The 14,289-nt window shown below is 40.1% G+C and overlaps 1 protein-coding gene across 5 annotated transcripts in view; it reads left to right on the top strand.

Moving 5' to 3' along the window:
• The first annotated feature begins 332 nt into the window (after positions 1-332).
• Positions 333-14,289, top strand: part of LOC131437431 (RNA-binding protein 25) — a 19,519-nt gene continuing 5,562 nt past the window's right edge. Inside the window, exons 1-12 of one of the 5 annotated variants that reach the window (XR_009230764.1) lie at positions 333-659; positions 780-928; positions 990-1,300; positions 1,373-2,329; positions 2,397-2,547; positions 2,602-3,298; positions 3,358-3,773; positions 3,844-3,965; positions 4,464-4,568; positions 5,030-5,196; positions 5,377-5,440; positions 5,504-5,596. Coding sequence is in view for 4 of the 5 variants with exons in the window: in XM_058606776.1 (XP_058462759.1) it covers positions 851-928; positions 990-1,300; positions 1,373-2,329; positions 2,397-2,547; positions 2,602-3,298; positions 3,358-3,773; positions 3,844-3,936 (2,703 nt within the window). In the remaining variant the exon portion in view is untranslated. Of the gene's footprint in view, positions 929-989; positions 1,301-1,372; positions 2,330-2,396; positions 2,548-2,601; positions 3,299-3,357; positions 3,774-3,843; positions 4,743-5,029; positions 5,197-5,376; positions 5,441-5,503; positions 5,597-14,289 lie in introns of those variants that run through there. The other 4 variants (XM_058606776.1, XM_058606795.1, XM_058606767.1 and 1 more) reach the window with 4 other exon arrangements.

Raw genomic sequence — 14,289 nt, 5'->3', positions numbered from 1 at the left:
AACTAAGAATGCGAATTCACAATCCAGGTCCGACAGAACCAATCGGTTGGAGGCGAAATGCATTCGGAATCGGTTGTTGCACTGCAGTCCAAACCAATTCGGAATTCTTCGCTCACTTAGATTTGATTAGGAATTTATCTCGAACTAATTTTGTGGATATTTGGAACAAAATTTTCCCTGATACATACAAATTTAAATCATTCAATTGACACTCCCCTCGTGAACGGTAACTGTTCGAAACGACAAGGCATCACTGCTGTTTTCGAACAGTTAGCAAGGATGCAAATGTCAAAATGAAAGCGCTCGATATCTCCGACTTGTCAAACGAACGAGTGATCGCGTTTCCATCCTGTCGACGAGTTGCAAGAACGGGAGGTATCTTTTCGCAGAAAATTGCTCATTTTTCAGTTTAAAACCGTTCAAAAATAGTGCGATTCGGTAGTACAATTGCCAGCGCTGTAATATTACTATCTGTCGAAGCGAATAGTTCGGGAAATTTTGTGATATTCGCGATTTTGTTTGACTGACGGCGCTCGGGAAAAAAAGTAGCAGCGAAAATTCTGCTCAGTAGTGTGCGTGAAAGATCGGCGTCGTATCGAGGAGCAGAAGATTCGAAACAGTACGAGCTGTCAAATGTTTGTCGCTTCCACGTTCGCTTGGTAGGAAAAAATAAAACATTGTTTATTTGGTTGCCGCTGGTATTGTTTACAATACCCTAGAAGAAAGAAGCTTGTATAGGAGCAAGTTCTCACAGATTTTTGTATCATTTGTTCGGGCAGTTACGTGCGAAATATTGCATCTTCAGTGCAGACATTGTAAACCATTCGCCAGGAATTACTAGAGCTTAACGATGTCCTACCCGTCGAGACCGCCGCCGTCGATTGTGCCGGCGGGAATGCCCTTTGCCATGGCTCCACCAATAATGCCCGTATGTATTGTTGTTGTTGGTCTGTGATGTTCTCGGCTTTAAAATTTTGATCTTTTTTCAGCCAATAATGCCTACCGGTATGCCTCCGTTGAGTCAGCCCCCTCCCGGAAGGCCGGCATTCCATGGGCCGCCACCCACGATTGGTTCTCGTCCGCAGATGTACAACCACATCAACAGTCAACATGACAAGCACCGAGTACCGAGTGTACAGGTACCGAATCCAGCGCCAACATACGACGGCCCGGTTATCACAGTCTTCATTGGTAACATCAGTGATAAGGCACCGGATCCAATGATAAAGAAAATTCTGGCCTCTTGCGGTACTGTTATCAACTGGAAGAGGGTGTCCACGTTCGGGTTCTGTGAGTACGAGTAAGTGTTCCGAGTGTTGGTTTGTTTGTGATAAGTGATTGATTAAAGGGAGTTTTGTGTTACATTTTACAGCGGTGCAGTGGCAGGTGCACGTGCCGTTCGGCTTCTACATGATTTGGAAATCGATGGCAAAAAGTTGGTTGCCAAGGTTGACGCCAAAAACAAAGCTCTACTGGATAATCATAAGGAGGAAGAGACTGACACCGGTGATGAAAAACAGGAACGGAGGTGCGACGATGAATCTACGGATTTGATTAGCCGGATTTTGGAAGAATTTCGAGATGAGCTATCGGGGGCGGACAACGCGGATGACGATGCTGCCCCAACAAAGCAAAAGAAACAGCTTCAGTCCGTGCATATTGAAGAGGGTAAGCGAGAAATCATCAGTCAAGAGATTGGCAAATTCCGTAAATATACCGAAGCCGAGGAACTGAAAAAGGAAAAGGAAAAAGAGCGGAGAAAAGCTCGGGACGAGAAAAAATCGGAAAAGGCTGACGGGGATAAGAGAAGGTCGGCTTCACCTAAAAAAGAGAAGGAGAAAGAAAAGAAGTCACGAAGACGGAGCAGGTCACGATCGCGGGACCGCGAACGGGAGCGGGAACGAGAACGGGAACGCGAGAAGGAACGGGAACGTGAAAGGGAACGGGAACGTGAAACCCGTGAACGTATCGAGCGGGAGAACCGCGAACGGGAAGCGCGGGAACGGGAACGCGAACGGGAGCGTGAAAGAGAACGGGAACGAGAACGGGAGTTGCTGAATCGTAACCCACGGGACATTCAGAAGGAGAAAGAGGTGGAAGAGGAAGCCAGAGATCGTAGGAAGGCCGAAAAGAAGGCTAAGGAAAAGGAGGCCGCCTATCAGGAGAGACTGCGAAACTGGGAGGCCCGAGAGCGGCGCAAGACTAAGGACTACGAGAAAGAGCGCGAACGAGAACGATGCAAGGAGGAGGAACGGGAGAGGGAAGCTAAGCGGCTGAAGGAATTTTTGGAGGATTATGATGACGAAAGAGATGATCCGAAATATTACAAGTTAGTGGGATTTTTTTTTGTAGATTTTTCTTGATTTATTGCTTCTAATTTGAATATTCTTTCAAAGGGGAAGAGAGCTACAGCGGCGCCTTGCGGAGCGAGTTCGTGAAGCCGATCTGGACTCGAAGGATCGCAACAAAGAACAGGAAGAACTTGATGAGCTGAAGAACAAAATCTTCTCAGGCGAATACGACAACCCAACGTTAGAATTTGAAAAGGTAGGAAACAAATTGTGACTGGTTGACGATAATCGTGAACTTTTTTTTCCACAGTTGAAAAAACAACGGGAGGAATTGTACCGACCCAAAATTTTGATCGATGTAAACTTGGAGCAATCGCAGCAACGCGAACGTGAGCTGGAACGTGAACGGCAGCGTGAGTTGGAGCGACAGCGTGATAAGGAACGGGTCCGGGCCAACAAGGAACGGTACGTGTTGGCGCAAGCATCTCGCGAGTTGGCCGCCATCGATGCGGAACCGATTGAGTCCGATTCAAGTGGTCACGACGATAACAACTTTGACTCTCCCGGTATGATTGCCATCAACACCAACAATAACAACAACAACAGCAACAGTAATCACCACCACCATCATCACCATATCGCTGGCAACAATTTGCCACTTCATCCGCAGCATGCCGGATCGGAGACGCGAGATTCGTTTGGGTTCAATTCTGTGCCGGCAGCGGTGCACGATAGTGGAGAAGGTATGATGGATGCCGAAGATGACGCTTCCCGTCATTCGATGCGATCGAACTCAAACATGATGATGATGCACAGCCCGGGAGCAAACAGTAACAGTGAAATGAATTCTCTACCGGAGAAACCGCAGCCCATTGCGCCTACCATCAGTCTCAGCTTGAATGCAAATGCTAAAAAGAAGAAGCTTGAAATGAAAGACGTTTTCAACAGCATGGAAGACGACGGTGAAGAGTCGAATGGTCCCAAGAAACGGAAATTGGTCCCGCTCGGTAAGTTCGTGTTACTGTTCGATACTGATTTCTTTGGAATGAACTGAATTTTCCGACAGCTCCAGATGATGAAACGAAAGCACAAAATTCTGCATCTGCTGTGGCGGCGGCAGCGGCTGCTCAAACTGGTTCGTCCCAGCACTCGAGTTCGAAAAGTTCCTCCAAAAATAAGGGCGGCGAAGATGCTTCCGGTTCCAGCAGTCGGTCCACACGGGATACCATCAAATCACAGGAGGAGAAACGGCGACACATCAAGAGTATTATCGATAGAATTCCCACTGAGAAGAACGATTTGTTCAATTATCCGCTGGACTGGAACGAGATTGATGCCACGATCGAGAAGAAAATTCGTCCGTGGATCAATAAGAAAATTATCGAATATATCGGTGAACCGGAACCGACCCTGGTGGACTTTATCTGTTCGAAAGTGCTGGCCGGCAGCACCCCACAGGGAATACTGGATGATGTCATGATGGTAGACTGTCACTCAGCCTCAGCCGCTCGGTTCAGGGTTATTGATGTCGGTTCTGTTTATTTATTTGTAGGTTCTGGACGAAGAAGCCGAAGTGTTTGTGGTTAAAATGTGGCGCTTGCTAATATACGAAGTTGAAGCTAAGAAGGTTGGCCTAACCAAGTAGTAACCAACCCTTTTCGGTGGAAAGCCCAGGTACATCCCGCCACTATTAGATTGTAAACAGTTTTTCTTTGTTTGTTTGTTTGTTTGTAAAAACAGATGAATCCGAACACCCATTTTTGCGCCTAACGCAACTGCTGCAGTTGAATTCTATGATCCCCGTTAGTGTTCGCGGTACATCAATGTGACCTTCCGTCGCGGTTTTCATCGCGTCTGACGTCTATTATTCATGATTTTACTCTAGTAAGGTGTAATCTACGTCATAAGCTACCATACAAATTATGCTCTGAAGAACAGAAGTGACAAATAGAACAAAACTTGAGTTTATTATTTCACTATTTTTTCATTAATCAAGAAAGAACTCAACTTTTCAAGTCCGGAAGAAGATGAAACAAAAAACATTACAGAGTAACAGTTTGTGTATATGTTTGTGCGCGTGTTTTTTGTTTGTTTGTTTGCTGTAATAACAACATCAACAACAGCTAGTTTATTTGCACCGTCATAATCACCGACAAAACATTCTACACGCAGATGTCTGTCACCGGCTCATCATCCGGGGGATGTCACAGCTCCGCTCCGGCAACCGGAAACCGTGCAGTGTGTGCGACGTCGGGCGTAGATGGTAATGAGTAAGATGTGAGTAAAAAAAAATCAGCTAATTATATACATATTGAATAAACAAAATCCAACAATACACACCAGCAAAGAATCTAGAAATTATGATACCAATATCTTGCTGCAAAACAAAAAAAACATAAATTCTTCATAGATAAATAATGAGCGAAATAAAATCAAGTCACAGTTTCAAAAGAGCTATTCATTCCACTTCCAGAGAAAGAGAGAGAGAGAGAGAGAGAGAGAGAGAGAGAGAGAGAGAGAGAGGGAGAGAGAAATAGCGCCACTTTCGATCTGTTTCTTTAACCTATTTTTTTTGCTTGTGATTCGATAAAACGATGATAAACAGGAGACAAAAAAAAATAAAACCAATATCACTTGATCCTTTAGCGCAATCACAGAACCATCTAACCATTATCCTCTAATGCGGTTGCTTTCCTATTTCGGTTGCGGTTTGGTTTCTTCATGCTACCACGATATAGCCTCCCCCGCAGCGCATCCACATTTGCGTCGTTTCGGTGACGGTGATGATGATGATGATGATGATGATGTTGATGATCCATCACTCCCATCATTTCGAGTCCTTGATCCGGTTCCGTCGTTCGGGGATGTCCTGTCGCCAGTCCAGAAGGCAGGCTCTTGGTGACGCGTAAGTACTTTCTTTGTCATTTATTTTTTTCGTTCGTTTTAATTTCTATTCGTCACTTGTTCCACGGAAAGCAGAAGGTAAGATGCTCTCCGGGAACCTAATTGTGCTCGGATTTGTCCGGTGTGACCGGTGTAAAAAGCCAATAGGTTACTAATGGAAGATTTTGAACACTTCCTACAGGTTCGGTCTGGCTCAGAACAGAAGAAGACTGGTTTTGCTAAAAAAAACCTCAAGGAAAAAAAGGGTGAGTATTTCTCTAAATAAGTAAACGACAATTTCGGAACGTTTCGATTATAATTCTGTTCAGGTTCAAGCAAAAATAAATCTACAAATAGTGTTGGATGAATAGAAATATACACAGTGTTCTTATCGTGGTGATGTTGAAAGGAAACTGGTGACGGTAAGTAGAACAAGTTTTTGATTTCTTTACTTATACGAGAACAATTTGAACGTCCCACTATTCGTGCAATTGCCTTATTAGACTTGTCCAAAGTCTGCTTGCTCATCTAGAGTATGTTTTCGTACACTGTATTAAATCTTTCTCAACTCGATCAGACAACTTTCGCTCACCCTTGTTGTGTGTCTAGACCGATTAGTAATCCCCGACTTTCACAATTCACTGGTTGATGAAATTTTGGACGCAACTCTCGTTCCCGTGAGCTCGATCGAATCTTCGTTATCTGAACATAAGTACATCTTTTTTTTTTATCATTCGAATGTTAAATTCAATATTGCTCCATATCGTAATCTCACATCTACAAACGGGGACCTCTATGAAGAGGGCTTAGCGACTATATTTTACGGGTACCAACCATAAGGTACCCAATTGTCTTGAAAAATGAAACCATATGAAAATGTTGGTCCATTTCGGATTGTGCGAACTACTAGAGTTACTAGCTGAACTTGCTAGACTAAAAAAAAACTATGTTCAAATTGCACTATCATCTCCTTCTAGCAGTTCAATTTAACCAGACCCTGTCAGCTTGGAGTGAAATCAATCTTCAGTTCAGCAACGCCATCGCACGGCATCACATTCAACATATTATGTCAATTGTATGGGTGCGCAGTGCTATTATTTTGGCGCGCACGAATTTGACATTTCTCTCCTCTACTTCTATGCGCGAGATTCGATGCGGACTCGCCTGAGGGCGCCATGCTCGCAAAAAAGGATGTTGCCAATGATTTGTTCGGGAAATATGAGAGCTGGATATCTTACTAATATGATGTCTTTGATTTAACGCAAAGTTCGTCCAATTTATGGATAAGGGGGAAGTTAATATAAACCAAAATTCAACAAACAAAATTAATTGGTTATTGATATGCTGAAAACTTTATTGTCGAAAAGACTGAATTTTAACGTGTGGTCGTGCAAATACCGATGATGCACCACGACTCTTTAGTTTGTTAAAAAGCATATCGACCGTCCCACGACAAAAGGGCCTAACTGCAAATGACAGTTTCTCTTTGTTTACTTTTTCTTTCACGATTTACCGAACTGATTTTATATTTGACGCTTTACTCTTCGCAAAACTTTCAAGGTAAAACTACAATCTTTCGATTTATATTGGAAACTTTCAAGAAGTTGCAATAATGGCTCCGTAATAATCAAAAGAGAAAGTAAACAAAGAGAGGCTCTCATTTGCAGTTAGGTCCTTTTGTCGTGGGACTATCGATATAATTAATTACCGCCATTCCCGATTAGATGGTAATAACAGAATTATAACAACTGGAGTAATTTATTCCAGAAATATTTTGTAACAAATTTTGAAATATTTTTGGCTGGTAAGCTGTTAAAATAACAAAAATCATAACAAAAACCTGTTTTAATCCACCTAGTGGTGTAATGATGCCTTTCTCATATCAATCATACTATCATATATAATACTGTGGTATTCTTCAAAATAATTTTCTTCGATTCTTAAAAGAATAACCGAAATCGGTTTGATTGACCGTCTACTGATAAAAACCATCAATTGGAAAAGATTCGAGGTCGATTTAGAATTTTTTTATGGTTTTCCTTATTTTCAGTGATGGTATACAATTTTTAATCCACTTTACCCTATATTTCCGGATCCGGAAGTCGGATCCGCATGAAATTCAGGAATTACGCATGGGACCACAAGACCTTTCATTTTCATTTTTTAAGTTTGTGAAAATCGGTTCAGCCATCTCCGAGAAAAGTTAGTGCAAAAAAAAACGTTACATACACACACACACACACACACACACAGACATTTTGCGTACTCGACGAACTTAGTCGAATGGTATATGACACTCGGTTTCATAGTGATTGCATAAAAAGTCGGTTTCATAGTGATTGCATAATCTTTCTATATGAGAAAGGCAAAAAGACTCTAGCGGGAACGAAATCGTAACAGATTTTGGAATGTTTGTATCACAATTATTATTGAATTTGATATAACTACAGAAATCCAAAAGCAGAAATTTATAACAATAGTTGTAATAAATTAGATAGCAAATTTAACACAGAAAAACTATATCACAGTCCACTTTTAGCATCGTTCCAATCCAAAATTGTCGAATGATATTTTTTATTAAATGAATAATTTATTTAGTAATCTGGTTTCTTCTTTTAGTTCTTTGAAATTCTGATCATTATATTTCGATATGAAGCATCAGAAGAACTCATTTTTCCAATTAATGAATTTTATCATGAGTCTTGCGAATGTAAATAAAACATCATAACTGATTTTGTTATTATATCTTCTATATATATATATATGAATATGCAGAGATCATGCTTTGTAATCACATCACGTAAGAACGGATGGACGGATTTACATGATTCTTTTTTTGTTTGATCAGTTTTTACTCCCACCGGGTTCGTACATCAAAAAAGGGGCTGGGGTCCACTAGGAGATTGATAGTACCTATTAGCTCTCTCCGGACAGTACCAGCCTAGATGCCGTGTGGAATCCGGCGGAAAAAAATGAACCAAGAATAGATCCTGGGTCCTGTCGTAAAAGGCGACAATTGCAGGAGTTTCTTTTTCCTTTCAGTTATCAGATATTTTCAACATTTCACTTCTGATTACTCTGTTTTACTAAATTATCTCTTCATTCAACCTATCAATTTCCGTCTAGCTTCGAAGAAAAGTTTTATTTGGAATGTTTTCTTCTTCCATGTTATTGATTGTCTTTCAGGATTATAAATTGAAAGTTAAAAATCAACTATTGCCTAAATTCGTTTATATTACAAAGTTAATAACAGAGATAACATATATCGGTATATTGAATACATAGTAAAAAACACTTGATATTAATATTTCAAGCAATAAATTAATATTTTTCTCGGTAGCCGGCTGCCCAGATCAACCAATATAACCAATTAATAATTTTAATAAATAATTTTGTCTAAATCCTATTCACTTTTTTAATTTGTATCACGTAATTTCATTTATAAAAATAGGAAAGTTTTTATTCTTTACGCGATAGTATTGCAAATTTTTCTTTAGTTTCCTCGAATAAGAGCTGTGAATCAAGACTTCCCGGGACTTCAATATAGGATATTTGAAACGTTCACTCGGGAAGTTAGTGAGTTTAGTGATGCATCCGAGCATCTTGAAACCGGAACATACTGAGTCGCGCGCGAATACTACCAATACTGAAATTTTTACTAACAAATATCCTCCTCCCGTGACACTTGTGGAGTGCGCAGTAGTATATACGGCCTCTAGTAACAACAAGTGTTGGACTAACAACCTTTCCCATTCCTTAGACGATCTACGTTCGGGCCTGGCCGGCGCCGGTACTGATCAATGAATTCTGGGATTACCAGAAGATGTACATTGAAGGATGATTTACCAGTCCCAGGTCGGATCATCTAGAAACTCCCTGTACAATTTCAGCTAATCCCGATCAGTAACGGAGTAGCAACCAGGGGTGGTCGCTCAAGCTCACCGGGTTCGTACATCAAAAAAATTAGGAAAATTTGTCGGAAAAGTGGGGAAAATCCATAAAATTGTTTTGTATAGACAATGGAATTTTCCACTGAAAAAGTCGCCAATGATTGCTAGATCATCGATAGGTGTTTGGAGCATAACGAGTTGCATAAGTGTTTGGCCGTCGAAGAAAGGAATACTAGATCGTTGAAAGAATCCTTTGGCGCGCAACAAGTTGTTTTGTGTGAAGTTTTCACGTGCATACTTGATCCATGTTATTTGCCATTTCGAGTCACGCGCCTAATTGGATATCACAATTATTGCTTGCCAAATGACTCAATAACGGAATACATATGACTGTTCTAGAAAACCGCAGTAGGCAGGAGAAAAAGTTCTGATATCGTTTACCAGTTGATGGATTGTGTGTAATGGAGTTAAATAATATTGATCATCGTGAGCGCGAGTTTATCAAATCAGAAAATTTTTGATTGAATCAATGAAAAGATTGTTCGGTAGAAGCGCTAATGTCAAACTAATACAATTTCCTTGCTCCCTAATGATTTAGCGCACATAATAAGTGGCCATTAGATAACAATGTTCAATATGATTATCATAATGGATTTATACTGCCCATTTTATACTCTAATAAAAATGCTCAAATTGGCAAGATCAATATCAAATTAAAATTTAAGCGACGTCTCTCTAAGCAACCAAAAGTTCCACAGTACCTGACAGGCCCGTGTGGGGTTTCAAAAGAGGGTTCAAGGGAGGGTTCAAAAGAAGAGGGGCGTGTGTTCAAGAGAGGAGGGGGAGGGGGTAGTTTCTTCAAGGAGGGTGGATATTAAAGGGTGGGGAACGTGCACAAATTTGAAGGAAAAGTCAAGTTATTTGTACTTTTATATAATAGGAACTCTATTGTTCATGGAACCTAATGTTGAAAAATCTTCCATTGGGTGGAGAGGTGGGGGAGAACAATATCCACTTTATTAGAGCCCTAAAGTACGCGTGGCACTTTTTGGCAACTTGAATATACAGAACAAGTTCTGAGAAAACTACTCGCTGCTTAAAAACTGTACAAGGAACTGCTTCAAAGTGTATTCTGTTGTGTCGGGTGAACGTTCAAGTATGAGTAATTCCTTAAAGCGGACTGTTCAGAATGGTTTGTATGCTTTGTATGTATTTGTTAAGTTTCTCAATACAAAATTCTGGTTAGTGAGCTTTTTTATCCATTACCGAAAGCAAGAATCACATCTGGAAGAGAAAGCGTTTCACCTTATATCTATTATGTCAAAGCCATTGGAGAGAGATTATTTATTGACTCAAAGGGTGGGATGACAATCTGTGCATTTGCTCAATTTTTTCTTAACAGAAGTATTTCACATTTCCACATTAACTGTTGGTGATATTGCTTTTTTAAGCTAAAGCGTACGTGTGTCGAATTCCGTTGGTTGTAGGTTAAGTAATCAGAAAAATAATGGAGATATACTTTAACTATTTAGTCGTTTAACAATTCTGCTGTCCGAAAACATAAATTCGAGCAAATAATTTTTGGGAGAGACGTAGTTCGACGGGTCAGCTAGTTGTTAACATAAGTTTTAACTTTCGACTGTTAACATTTGTTAAATATCTCAAAATAACACAAATTGTTATACATATCAACTGTTGATATACTTGTGTTATGATTTTGTTATGTGCATCTGATCGGGTTCTGTACGTCGATCGATTCGAAATATTCCGATCAAATGTGCAATTTCCATTCTGCATTCCGTTCGAGTAGGGTATGAACTCAAATATCATTCGTTCGAGTTGTTAAATTTTCGACCATTACTCGATCGACTTGCGTACGTATTACTTCTGTTCGGTTTAGAATCGTTCTAATTTGTTTATACAAGTTTGACGGTTTCGTTTACTAAGAAATTAATAATATAAATAATATAGAACGTGTAAGTAGTGTTGACAGCGTTGATGGTTAGTGTTCCCGAATGAGAGTCGATCGAATCATACAAGTCGAACGGAATAAAGAATGCAAAATTCGAACTCGAACGAAAGTGTAGATTCGTTCGTATCACAAATCCGTCGGATTGCAGAATCGGGGTGAACATCTCCTAAATGTTTATATTCTGCGGTGGCCAATAGTCGGTCGTCACTCGTTTACGGCTGTGTCACGTTAGATAGGATATGGTTCCTCGTGAAGTATCCTTAATGTGTCATATAAATTGTGTGAACTTTGCGTCTATTTGGCGGTTTAAATTGAACTGCTAAGCGAAAATGGCAGTGCAATTTGAACTGCTTAAGGCACTGATGAGCCGAAAGTGAAATGCGAAGAAGTCGAATTATTGTACAAACAAAAAAAAAACCTTAAACGTTCTCACACATTTTTCAAAACATTCAGTGTGATATGTCCTCTTCGCGAGGAATGGTTGTCTGATTATTTGGAACGACAACTTGATGAACAATTGGTAATTTGGTATGCAGACGGTTTTCTGTTGGATGGTCGAGCTGGTGCTGGTGTCTACTGTCATAAAATGATGCTAGAGCAGTCTCATTCACTTGGTAGATACTGTACTGTGTTCCAGCCAGAAATCTACGCGATTCTGTGTGGGGTACAATCGTCACTTCAGCAGAGATCCGGTGGTAAACGAATTGATTTTTGCTCCGACAGTCAGGTAGCTTCGAATGCACTCAGTTCGAATGATTCACGGTCGAATCTAGTGATCACATGTCGAACTCAAAGAGAATACCTTGGCATTTTACTTCTTCTGGGTATCTGGTCATTACTGGAAATTAATGGACTGACGAGTTGGTTAGATCTGGTGCAATGATGCAAATAATTTGGACCTATGTCCTATGTCAACTAGTTGGATAAAACACAAGATTCGTTCTTGGACTGTATCCCAACATGCCAGCTACTGGCGCAGCTTGCGAACTTGCGCTCAGACAAAAGCACTTTGACCAGATTTGAACCTGAGAATGTCAATATGTCTACTGCATTTTTACAAGCTTCATTGCAGTATAAAGGATATTCTATCATTCCTCACCCAATATGGTAAGGGGCTATAGTCGGGAGGGGTTCATCCTTCTCATTGGAGTGAATGATTGCTTTCTGCTTCTACCCTATATAAACGAATTGAAACATGACGCGGTTCTTTTTTTCCGAATGTTGATTGGAGCGAGATTTTTTCTCTGCACGCGCTGCTGTTTAACAATAGAATGTAGGTAACGTTTGTTTTTAGTGCTTTTCTTTTTTCAATTTTCATACAGATAAACAGTTTTTGTGTTGGATTCCATAGGGGTAAACCAGGTCGAGCGACCTTTTTTTTTTTTTTTGGTCGCAAAGTTTCGCACTAAATTGAATTGATTGATATTGTACAGATAGTTTTTTTCGCCAAATACAGATTTTTGGAAAAAACAGTTGACAGCACTGCTCCAGTGTACAATTGTTGGCGTTAGGTACTTGTCCTTCTTCTGTTATGGCAAGATGCCGAATCCCATCAAAATAGGAACAGAACAATTGTGTTGCTTGAGAAAACAGAACTTATGTTTCGAACGATTTACGTGTTTGGAATTCTCTGTCACTTTTCTTCGTCCAGTTCCCGAGCAATATTTCTATTTAATAATAAAAAAAAGCTTTGTTTGCATAATCTTCATTTTTGATGTAATTATTGTTTATTAGAGACTACAACAGTGTAATTTTTTTGTAAAAATATCGAGTTGTTCCTGAGATATGGCTACTCAAGTAGGACATGTTATTTTCGCAGAGGTAAACGGTTTTCATTATAGAGCCTCAGGAGTTCATACTGGAACGAACAATACTATGGCCCTTATTACCGTTCTCACTCCACTTTCACATTCACTTCACTTACATGTCACTTCACTTGATTTTACCTATTACCTATAGGGTCACAGTCACTTCACTTGGTTTTCACCGTGTAGTGATACCGATAATAAGGGCCTATATGTACACATCGCTACTAATGAGCAATAGACAGAAAGAAAAGTAAAACATGCATGCAACAGCGAAACATGAAAATTTTGCGTATCGCACTGAAAAGGGCTCGAACCTTCACTCTTCACCTTCCCGGGAAGACGCTCTACCAGCTACGCTACTCTAGAACAGTGTGTAGAACACGCTCCAGAATTCAACAGATGAACTAGTGCTGAACTTGTGCGTGATACGAGCAGAGTGGGATTCCATTACTTCCGTAGCTGCTCGAAATCGAACGTCAAAACTAATTAACACTCAATTTTCGCGGATATGGATTGATGATATTAATAATCTTAGGCTCGTTCGAGACTAAAATTGGGCTGCGGATCGTATTCGAAGATCATATGGCTGACACGTCAAGTTTCTGAGATATCAAAAAATCATTTAATTAATTAATTCACCTAGTGGTGTTATAATGCCTTTCTCTTGCCATTTAAATTGACTCGAAAAATATAATATTATATCGTCGGTCATTAGTATTGTGAGCTTTTTGAATAAGCTAATAGTAGCTTTCAAACGCATCTAAGACCTTCAAAATCGATTCAGGCATCTCCGAGAAATTTTGGTGGCTTGAAAAACATTGTGATCAATACATCCTCCGAACCGAAAATGTTCTCCAACCCCCTTAAAACTGACCACATTGTAGCTTCTAAATAGGCCTAAGTTTATCAAAATTTGTTGAGACGATGAAAAAAGTGCGGTTAGTCGATTACTTCTCTTAGCCCATCGTATATCCGGATCGAAATTTCGAAAATTGCGACTGAATCTCACATGGAAAAAAATTAGATGTAAAAAACTCATTTGCAAACATTCTTCTCGATGATTTTTAAGAAAAAAAATCGCACAATGAATATATATGATCATGAGCAGAAGATGTTTGGAAAGTGAATTTTCATAGCCGTTATATCTCCACCTTTTACAGAATACACGATGAATAAATTCACCGATGAACAAAAACTTAACCTTTCTGAAAATGTTCAGTGCGCGTAGGGCCAATTTGGCTTGAATATCATATGCAGGAGTAACTGGAGCGCAGGCTTTCGCTACGCCAATTTAAACGTTGCGCCTGCTGTGTGTTTGAGACATGCAATAGTGCAGTGATTAAAACAGCCTTTCGTCGCTACTATCACTATTTGGAATGTGGAAAAAAACATTGTTGTTCGTATTGACCATTCTTCCTGCATCGAAAATATTGCAGTTATTCGCC

This window comes from Malaya genurostris, chromosome 1 (assembly GCF_030247185.1).
Source record: "Malaya genurostris strain Urasoe2022 chromosome 1, Malgen_1.1, whole genome shotgun sequence".
In the NCBI taxonomy this organism is placed as follows: domain Eukaryota; kingdom Metazoa; phylum Arthropoda; class Insecta; order Diptera; family Culicidae; genus Malaya; species Malaya genurostris.
The sequence above is the reverse complement of the archived record's forward strand: the minus strand, read 5'-3'. Positions and strand labels throughout refer to the sequence as shown.